Raw genomic sequence first — 10,517 nt, forward strand, 5'->3', positions numbered from 1 at the left:
CCCCTCCGGTCGCGCCTGCCCGCAGCCAAGATGGCTCTGCCCGCTTCACCTGGCTCTTCGCCGACATGGCCGCCGACGGCCTCGGAGCGGGGAGGGGGCCTGCCCCGGCCCATCGTCCCCCGCCCCGCAGCGGGGAGGAGGGCCTGAGGGTGGCTGTGGGGGTACGCCGGCCCGGCCCGGGGCAGCCCTGGCATGCTTTTGGCTTTCCCCTTACTCCCTTCCGCGATGTTTTGCTGTCCGTGGGGTGCTGCAGCCTGCTTTTCTCCTCAGAAAATGGCGGGGGGGCGGAGGCAGCAGCCATGGCAAGGCCGCGGGAGGTTCTGGCTTTGGGGAGGCCTGGCTTGCACCAGGCCTGTGGAGAGTTGCCCTGTGTTGCTCTCATTTCCCTTTGCTGCCAAGGTTGTTGAAATAATGCGCGTCTCTGCCTGCAGGAAAGGGGAAAAGAAACGAGACTGGGAGGAAGAGGACCCCCTCTCTTGGGACTCCCTCTCCCAAAACCAGCTGAGCGGGGCAGCCGGTAAGGCCAGCACCTCGCACCCACCAAGTTGCCCATCACATGTCCTGTGGCACGCCGTCAACCCAGCGTGTTTGCACAGGACTGGCGGCATGCATCCTATGTCTGGGAAGTTCCCGGTAGCAGTGCAGTGCCACCAGTCAAGGGTGGCCCAGAGGAAAATCCAGTTTCCTCCTGAAAGTATGTTTGTCCTTGTTGCTCACTGAAAATAATGAGGTAATGGCAGAGGGTGGGAAACAGGATTGGGTTTCCTGGGCCTGTGGCTTGCTCCACACACAGGGTTATGTGGCCTTCTTAAAACACATTTCTTGGTCAAGGTTTGATGCAGCACAGGCTATCAGTGTTGGCGTCAAAGCACTGCTAGATAAACCTGTTGGGGAAATACCTGCTCCTCCGCGAGAGGGAGAGAAGGATGCCACCTATAATTCACTTCTCTACTTTACAGGTTTTGAATAAACAGCCCATCTGTCAGGTTCTTGTAAAGAAAATCTTGGCTTTTTATCTAGAGTGTACCGATGCCTTTCCAGGAGGTCTCCATTGCTGTCAAAAGATTCAAGGGCATTACTAGATGTGCTGTTTCTGATTCCTAGAAAAAACTTTTCTCTGTGCCAGACCTGACAAACAGTGGTATATGTGATGACTGACTGTTGACATCAGCTGGTGTATGTGCTTTGAAAGGTCACACTGTCCGTCAGCCCGATCAGGTGATGCAAAGCACGTAACCAACCTGTTTGTTTCATTCCAGCGAGCTGGGATTGACAAACCGTGAAGGAAGATCCTGAAGGAGATCCTGAAGCAGTGACAGACTGTTTGCTCCCGGACTCTGTCTAAGGGGACTGCTTTCGCATCAGTGCTGTTCCCAGGTATGGCACAGAGGTAATAGTGCATCTCTTCCACGCGCCTGACGGTACAGGGTTGAGCTGAGGTCTTGCTTAACCTCACAAACAAGTCTCTCTATCAGTTTTGGGAGTAGAACTGCTGTAGCCTTGACTTATGCTGCCTTACATGGTCAAACTGCACTCTGAAATTATTGGAGGCCTAGAGGGAGCTGATCCAAGGGAAAACTTTTTTTTTTTTTTTTTAGAAAGTGATTTGTTTTATCTGAACCTGATCATCACATGACTGTACATGTTGTTAGCTCTGTCATGGAAATATGAGGAAGGAGGCTGGCACAGGCAGCTGGCAGAGACGGCTGGGATCAGAGCAGTCCATATCAATGACAGCCTTAAGCTGCTGTGGTACCACACCAGCAACTCCTCTTGCTATAATCTCGCACTTGCCCTTGGAGGGATAGGATTGGTTGGGTTTTTGGTGTGGTGGGTTTTTTTTGTCAGACCAAGGACTGAAATAGGCAGTTTTGTTCTCTAAAATATCCGTGTACTTAAAAAGTAGCACAAATCATGAAAACAATATTCGAGGAAAGTCTCCTTCTCTGTGTTCCTTATGCACAGATCATCTGTGTTTTGGCACATGAAGAGCAATGGAGGAGAAGCTTCCCTCTGAAGTGACTGTTGCAGAGCAGAGGGTTGTGTGCTTTGTTTTGTTTTTAACCTTCCACTCTGTTTTTCCTGGAAACTTTCTGTGAATGCACTGACCTTGCTTGTCCCTCCAAGGCAAGGCAGCTGGTCTCTTCCAGTATCGCAGCCAACATCTCCACTCTGTTCATTAGTGAGTCAGCATTCTGCGAAGGTCAGAGGTGCATCTTAGCTACAAGTTTGCTCAACGCAGAAGCACCTAAGGAATGGTGTTTTTAAAAAAAAAAAAAAAAAATCTGCATGGGGGTATTTACTTCATTTTTCAGTACTAATTCCTTCTAGGGATTTTTTTGGCCCCTGTGGCTGTAACAGTCCTCACTGACAATGCCCCTGAGATAAGAGTGTGTTACCTTCTTCGTTTTATAGAAGAGGAAATAAATGTGAGCCTGAAGGGTCCGAAGCCATTGCCTGACCACTGGATCTTGGTTCCACTATCCTATCAGTCTTTACCAAAATAGCAGAAGGATACAGCTGCATGGAGGGGGCAGTGCAGATAGCCATAATCTGGCTTTTTTTATTGCATATAAGCAAACAAACAGATGAAGGAAGAAACTTGCACAAGATCTCCTGGAGTCTCTGTAAGAGCTGGGAACTAAAAACGCATTTCATGAGAAACGCACTTGTTCTGTCCACATTTTTTCCATGAAAAGCATCATCTGTTATCTGAGTGAGGGGGAAAAACCACGATGTCAGCGCACATTTACCCCACTCAATCTCATCATCAACGCTCAGTGGGTGTTTAAGTGAAGTTCCTGCCTGAAAGTCCTGGCATAAGGCCTGTGCAGTAAAGACTGCATCAATTCCTCCTCTCTTTGGTGTTGCTAGAGGTGTGGGCTGGAGTACAACAGTGCTCTGCTCAGAGTCTTTACTGTTCGTGGGGAGTCTTGGCTGCCTCACAAGGGGTTGTGCAAGGTGGCCAAAAGCTAGTGACTGAGGTATTGGGTGGAAACAGGGCGTTTGGGACTCTTCTGCATCTTTTCTTGCAGATGTCTTTCCTTGAGAGCCACTCTTACTGAGTCAGTGCTAATCATGCTTCGGCCCAAGGATTCTTACTTGCTCTCTCCATTTGTCATTCTGTGAGCTCCTGTCCCACCAAGTTTTTGCCTTTCACTCCTCTCTTGCCCCAGACACTTGTGTGGCTGTGCTTGGAGCTGCTGGACTGGAACACTTTAGTTTCATCCTCTCCAAAAGAGTTGCCCATCTACTGTGGCCCTTGTGGAGCTGCATGGCACCAGCCCTGTCCTGCTCTTCACCCATCTGTGTGATCCTGCCCTCTGCAGTGGTGGACTGGTTGAGGGAGCTCAAGAGAAGGGTGTTGGGATGTGGGGATGCTTCAATCACAGCTTTCCAGAGTGCTGTGCACAGGGTATATAACACAGCTGCCCTAGTGTCTCCACACCAGGAAATCCTTGCCATCCCTGTGAGACTGAGACTACCAAGTTTTAAGATGCTCTTTCCTTCTGCTAGTGAGCATGATGAACTTATGAACAGACCAGGAGGGATGGGTTTAACTTATGACTTCTAGAAGCATCAGTGGAAAGGGACCCTGTAGAACATGTTTCCTTTTAAATTGCACGCATAATATACCATGAAGGGAATATACTCCAAAGCTTTCTAGTTTTGGGGCCTGAATATGTACTTCTGGGAAGCCTCTAGGAAAGCCAGATTTGTTGTGGACTCCTCATTATCCTACTTATGGCTGAGGGCTGTTGTCTATGGGTTTTGCTGTTGTTCTTCCTTTACATCTTTAAATTTGCTCATATTTTCTTAAATGAAGAATGAATATGCTAGAACAGCTTCTGTCAGCTCATAAAGCAGTGCAATAATGACAGATCACTTGTGTTGACTTCTGCTTAGATTTTCATGCTCTGAAAACCCAGCTCAGTTGCATTTGTGTCTCTGCAGTGGGACCATGGAAGGAAAAGAGACGTCGCCATGTCATCATTCAGAGGAGAGCAGCATATGGGACCTACCCTCTGTTTGTGACCTAGCAGAGTGCTTTCTGCCTCCACACAGCTCTGAAAACAGCGAGGAGCTTTTTCGTTCTGTGGATACTTTTCCCTCTCTGCCAACAGGTAACAGCTTCTGCCGCTCCACATGCTCTTTATTTAGCCAGCGCATTAGCTGTTTAGGCAGTGTGTCATTTGGCTGAATAACAGCCATCTGATACTGGTGCTTCTGCCTTGTCTTAGAACGCAGTTTACCATAACTACAGTCTGTTCCAGCTTGACAGATACAATGTGAACTGTGGGTCCATGAGACACAGGAGAGGAGTTCAGAGGATGCTATCAGCTGCTAATGTTCTGACAACACTGTTTCTTGATGTTTAGTGTGTTCTCAGAGGAAGAGAGTTCCTTGAACTAACCCACAGAGCAATCCTCCGGGCATCAGTAGGAAATACTGTCTCAAATTACCATAGGCAGTAAGAAATGTTTTTAAACTTTTCCTTATGTTCTTCACGTGCTTATCATGTATCTTCCACTCATGAGCTCAGGATGTGGCTAGGAAGCATTCTGATTACTATACCCCTCAGCCCAGTCAATGTGAATATATGGCAAGAAGTGTGAAATCGAAAAGCACTGGCCCAGTGACACTTCTTGCCATATATTCATACTGGCTGGGCTGAAGGTTGTAGTAATTATATTTACTATTGTGGGGGGGAAATAAAATCTGATCAGCAAATAATGTGTGGAGATGGTGTGTCAAGGCACCTGAGCAGGTGAAACATCACTGATGACATTTCTGGTTGCTTTGGAGTCTTAAGTAGTGTAAAAGTAGAGTTTGGCTCCTCTTCTTCCTCTGGCACTGTGTGGTTTACTTTGGCCTAGTTCCAAGAAGTTGGCTTGGAATTAAACGTGAGTTTTTTCAGTGGGAATTCCACTATTTTGCATGCTAAACAGGTAAGCAGTGGGATCTACCAAACTCATCTAGCTCTGTTGATGTTGACTACTTGCCTGTGCAGTTGTCTTCACCTCTAATTGTGGGACATCAGAACTGTAATGAAATCTGCAAACAGTAGATACCAATCGTTGCTTTGGTTTTCCTATGCAGACCAGGAAGTCACGTCTCTTATGTTACTAATAATGCAAATCTGCTGTAACCTCTACTTTAAACTGTGATCCATATCACATTCCATAATCCATATTGCATTAGAGGAATAGTGTTATCTGGTTTGAGGTTTTGCTTTATTTTTCATGCATAAGAGCAGTGACCACCACTATGAGGAATGTCATGAGCAAGCCTTTTCCGCTGTCATGGGAGAGGAGGATGGGGAAGTTCCTCTAACAGTGAGACAGGCTGGAAGGCATTTGTCTACTCAGATTTCACAAGCCCTGTGTCAGGTATGAAGAAATTCTGGGAGCTGTGAGGCAGTTCCTGCAATGTTTGTAGGGCGGCTTAGCTGCTCAAACACCATTTAGTGTGGCTCGGGGCAACTGGACTTGATTGCTGTGATGAATGGGATGCACAGAAGAACACCAGAAGAACACCAGAAGACTGGTCTGAGGCATAGCGGCAGTGACATATGCAGAAATGAAGATAGGCAGCTGTAAACCCAAATGATAGCATTGGGCAAGTCATTTACAGTGCATGCGTGGAATATGTAGCTGAAGCTCAGTACCAAGGTATGCTGAGAGGCCAGATCCTGCCTCCTTGATGTCTCCAACACCCCCTGGTGTCAGCGACGATTCCAGGTATGCTGAGGAGGGCAGATCATGTCTATGAACCCTCTCCTTCGTTGCTTGTTTTAGACACCTCTCACAACTGAAACCACTTGGTTTCAACTGAAACAACAGTGGGATGCATGCTGTAAAATGGTTCCTTACCCTGTGCTCCTGGGAGTGAAATAACCAAGTATCACATTGCACTGAGTTCATGCTCTGAACATCTTGGTTCCTTTCTCCTTATAACAGCATCAAACCAATATACATACTCACTTAAACTCTCTTTCTTTTTTGATGCAACTTCAGCTTTCTAAGCCATTGAGTTTGGTCAGTGTGGCAGAAGAGGCAGGAGGACGGTTTTAAAAACAGTCTGCCTGCGTCAGATGTTCTTGGACAAGCAAGTTCTGTCAAACTTATCTTGGGAAAGGAAGCTCCTTTGCTTGTTTGTTTTCTCATGAGACATTGTAAACTGCTGCTGTGACACAAGATAAATTAGGAGAGTGGGGATGGCTATAGCTTGCACCCCACAGTATGACCAGAAGATTGTGTCCTGGGGCTTGGGCAGGATGGATGATGGGTCTTCTCATCAAACTTGAAAGATTTTTATTAGGGGCAGGGATCTTCCTTAGTGATTCAAAAGCATTTCCAAAAGGCTGTGAGGTCTCTGGGAATGTGACAGCTTCCTTAGCAAAGAAGCAGACTGACAGCACAGGCTGTGTTTTCTGACATCTGTCACATGAACTGGACTGAGACTGAAATATCATGCCATCCCAGCCTCAGGAGTTGGAAATGGATATGGAGGTATTCCTAGTGCCTGAGTCACTAGTAATAGGTCTTACTAGTCTAGAGAGGCTCCGTCACTTGTAATAGCAGAAGATAGTACCCATTAGCCATGAAAACAGGGCCTTCTGAAAGCAGGCATCCCTAGGCAAGAAAACGGTAGTCCTGTGGGAATACTACTACATGTCTAAGTTGTGTATAAATGAGTGGTTTTACGATTTGTATGGGAGTGAGGGTTCTGCTCTTGCAAAAAACATGCATACTTTTAGCTTATTGTCATAGTGAGTTCAAGTGTTTAAGTGGTGATAGACTGAGAAAATTAAATTGGATCAGTGAACCTTTCAGTATGCTTCCTTTTCTTTTTTACCCCATATTGGAAAATAATAAAAAGAATAATTAATTGTTTATAGTGTTTCTAATCTGCATCACTCAGTTGCACAATGCTGCAGCAACACTTTACTACTTCCTCTGGATTAAGAAAAGTTGCCAGCAAAAGTTCTTACTTGGCAGTGCTCAGGTGTGTGTGTGGGGAAGCCTTAAATTATTTGGATTAATATTTGAAAGGCAGCTAATAAAGTTTGTTTACAATGAAATAACTTATTGGCAATGTTCCTTTTTTTTTGTAGGGCGCTGAACTGGAGCATATCAGGGACAGTGGAAACGTAGTCTTTGCCTGGAAAAAATGAAGCCTAAAAAAGGGTTAGAGAATAGACTATGGATGTGGTGCAGGCAGGGTCCTGGGCTCTGTCCATGGTGCGTGGTCTGACAGAGCTGGGTTTGTCAGCGCAGCCCTGGAGTGATGCTACCAAGCTTGGCAGCAACGTTTGAGAGCTCAGCCGTGGCACCATGCTTGGGAGACTGCCTGTCTGAAGCATGGGCAGAGCTCAGCCCCATCTGCCTGCATGGCCCTTCCCTGGGGCTAGCGATCCTGGGGGGATGGGTCTCCTTGTTTGTCCTGTAGCTTCTCTCTTAATCACTTTTTCTTTGTAATGAAAAGTAGTTAAAAAGCTGTGTCCTTAGGAGAATGGATGGGTAGACAGGGTCATCCAGTGGAAGGTACACGGAAAATGTAGCATCACAGGAACAGAGAAAAGGAAGGATGACAGTAGGAGGAAAAGGATGATGCTGGAGAGATGGGGTGGAGCAGGAAGACAGAGTTCACTGTGTGATTGGAGAGGCCTGTGTGTATCTAAGAGCTGGCTAGCTTTTTAAAAAAAAAATCAATAATAAAAACCAATTTGGGGATGTTCAACATTTAGTTGCCTCTCCAAAAAGCACTTCTGTTCCTGCAATTTGCTTCAGGTTTGAGCCCAGGCTTACCTTTGGTTATCTTCCATGGACTGACCTGACTTCTCTAATGCAGCGAGAGTCCCAGGCTGCCCCTGACCATGCTTCTTATTCCTGCTCCATCCTTAGCGCTGGTACTCAGGCGGCCACATGAGGAGTCAGCTCAGGGAATTGACCCAGCTTGCTGGACAGTCACGAGAATATTTGTGTGGAGGAGATGGGGACAGCTGCTCTTTCTGGCAGCAGCGCAGGTATATGCCAAGATACAGCGGTCTGCAACGTGTCCTGTCTTTCATATGGGGTTACAGTCCTTCCAGAATGGTGGCTTCTGGAAAAAGTAATGTTAGAGTATTAATTGCTTTTCCGATGCGGGGACCCAGGCTGTAGGTTCCTTTTGATCGATCATGTTTTTTGTAGGCTTCCTTCAAAAATAGTCTGTTTGGAAGAAGTTGTGAGAGCTTGGGGGAGATGGAGCAGAACCATTTCACTGGAGACTCACTGGCTCCAGGCAAATCAGTCAGTCTGGGCCACAGCACTGCTGCTGAAATTGCTGCTAACATCAAGAGGACACCTGATCACAAGATTATCCCAGTTTAAAAATAAAAGCCGTCATGATTTTTGGACTGTTCCAGTTGCTTTCTGGGTTTTCAATCAACCAAGCATGTGTGTTAAACAAAGCAGGGATATCCAACCTGTTAACACAGCTCTCGGTTCTATAGGTGATTGCGATTTCTCTGAAAAAAATGCTACACATACCTGGTGAATTTACATGCTTAGTTTTGCAGTGGGTTGTTATGTCTTTTATTAGCAACTGAGGAGTCATGCTAATGTTGGTGCATGTGTTCTGACTTGTCGTTAAATGCTCTCTCCTGTTTACCATGTCCACTTGCCTGTCAAGAGTTGCTTAATCTCTTTTGCAGAAGTGGGTTGTGTTTACTGAAGAAGTCTGGCATGGTTTGTGCTTTTTCTGTATGGGAGTTGTGCACAAGTGCTGATGCAGAAGCTGAAAATGAAAGGAGCAGGCTGTACTTGTCATGTCAGCAGCAACCTTTCAGGGCTGGCACTTGATGGATGCTTGAAGGTTCAGTTCAGCCCAGAACTTACTGTATTCGTTCATTACTTGGTACAGAAATTATAGCTTGGCCATCTCAGCTACAACTGTTATCAAAAGCAGAAGAATTTCCAAAACGCTTTTTGTCTGGCTATGCTGAAGACAACCTGAAGGCTAAAGACCTTTATATATATTCTCATTTAAGTAGTCTATGTTAACTTTGTAAATCCAAAACACACGTGATACTTTAAATCACTTTCAGACTGAGCCAAAGCTGAGCTAAGAAGGACTTGTACTTGCACTCCTGGCTGTAGTGGTTAGATACAGAAACTTCTGATAGTCTTCCTTTACCAAAAAGTTACAGATTGCCCAAAGAAAATCTTACTTTTTGGCTTGATGTGGAGATGAAGGGGGGGGGTGCTGTACAAAGGTGCTTTGTGCTGTTATGAAGAGTCTCCTTTGACTGCAGGAAGTTAACATGCTCTCCTACTTGCAGACTTTCTTCAGTTTGAACTGTGATCCCAAACACCATCGGAATTAATGGGTTTTTTTTAGGTAGATGACCCGTGCATAACTGCCTTGGCCTTGCTGAAGATCATGGCCCCTGTTTTGGGAATTACTGGCTTTTTATTGGTTTTGGTTTGTTTCCTGCTGCCCTCTAGTGAGTAATGTTACTCGTTTCTGATGCTACCAACCTTGCATGCTTGGAACTTAGAGGGCTAGTGATTTTTTTTTTTTTTCAGCTGGTGGTGGGGTTGTATGTCACTGTACCAAGCTCAGTCCCGTGTCAGTTTAATGCTGTTGAGAAATGATGCTAAACAATCCCCAAGGCTGATGTGGGAATACTTCTCAGGAGTGTTGGTTGCACGTTGTTTACTGCGTGGATCTTGGCATAAGGTGGCTAATATTGTCTGTTGGCAAAGTATTTGTTTTTGTCTGGGAATAGCCTTCCTACTTCTGTCTGTTACAATTACAGCCCTGCTAGGATCTGATTTTGTTATGTAAATGAAGGGTCTTTAAAGACTGGTTATAGTATGCTTTTTTTGGGTGCAACTGTCATTTTTTTTAGCCTTTCCAAAAGTTCTCTTTTTAGCAACTTTCTCTTTTATCCCTGATACTGGTATAAACATCCAGTTATTTGTAAAGGTGGGTGATTTTTTTTAACTTATCAAAAGCAAAGAAGCACCTATTTTCAAGTGAATGTGTATTTTTTTTTAATGATGATTTCTAACAAAGTACACTCTCAAATATAATCAAAATACTAGATTTTTCTTAATACTCTAGTCTTCTCAAGAGGAAAAAAAAAAGGTGAAATGTTTCAAATCCTAATAATTTTGTACAGATGTTGTGATCCAGTGGGGCGGTTGCTCAGTGGACTTGAATTTATGCAGCTCCACTGAAGTCATGGGCAGGCCCTTGAGTCAGGTAACTACATAGCTCTGGTGAGTTTGGCAGCATTAACTTTCCAAGCATCTCTTTCTGGCCCAGTTGTGTTGAATATTGAATAAAGTTACAAAGTGGAATTCATGCTACCTTACTGTTGTGGTTTAACCTCAGCCGGCGACTGAGCACCACACAGCTGCTCGCTCACTCTCCCCCGCCCAGTGGGATGGTGAAAAGAATCGGAAGAGTAAAAGTGAGAAAACTCATGGGTTGAGATAAGAACAGTTTAATAATTGAAATAAAAT

General features: G+C 45.3%; 1 protein-coding gene across 1 annotated transcript in view; it reads left to right on the plus strand.

Annotated features, from left to right (window-relative positions):
• The window catches only part of CUNH20orf196 (chromosome unknown C20orf196 homolog), a 53,067-nt gene that overhangs the window by 709 nt on the left and 41,841 nt on the right, over positions 1 to 10,517 (plus strand). The window contains exons 2-4 of the mRNA XM_009282590.1: positions 432 to 517; positions 1,260 to 1,390; positions 3,955 to 4,124. Of these exons, the coding sequence (XP_009280865.1) occupies positions 1,380 to 1,390; positions 3,955 to 4,124 (181 nt within the window). The 5' untranslated portion in view covers positions 432 to 517; positions 1,260 to 1,379. The remainder of the gene's footprint in view (positions 1 to 431; positions 518 to 1,259; positions 1,391 to 3,954; positions 4,125 to 10,517) is intronic.

The sequence above is a fragment of the Aptenodytes forsteri genome, unplaced genomic scaffold (genome assembly GCF_000699145.1).
Source record: "Aptenodytes forsteri isolate BGI_AS27 unplaced genomic scaffold, ASM69914v1 Scaffold582, whole genome shotgun sequence".
NCBI lineage: Eukaryota > Metazoa > Chordata > Aves > Sphenisciformes > Spheniscidae > Aptenodytes > Aptenodytes forsteri.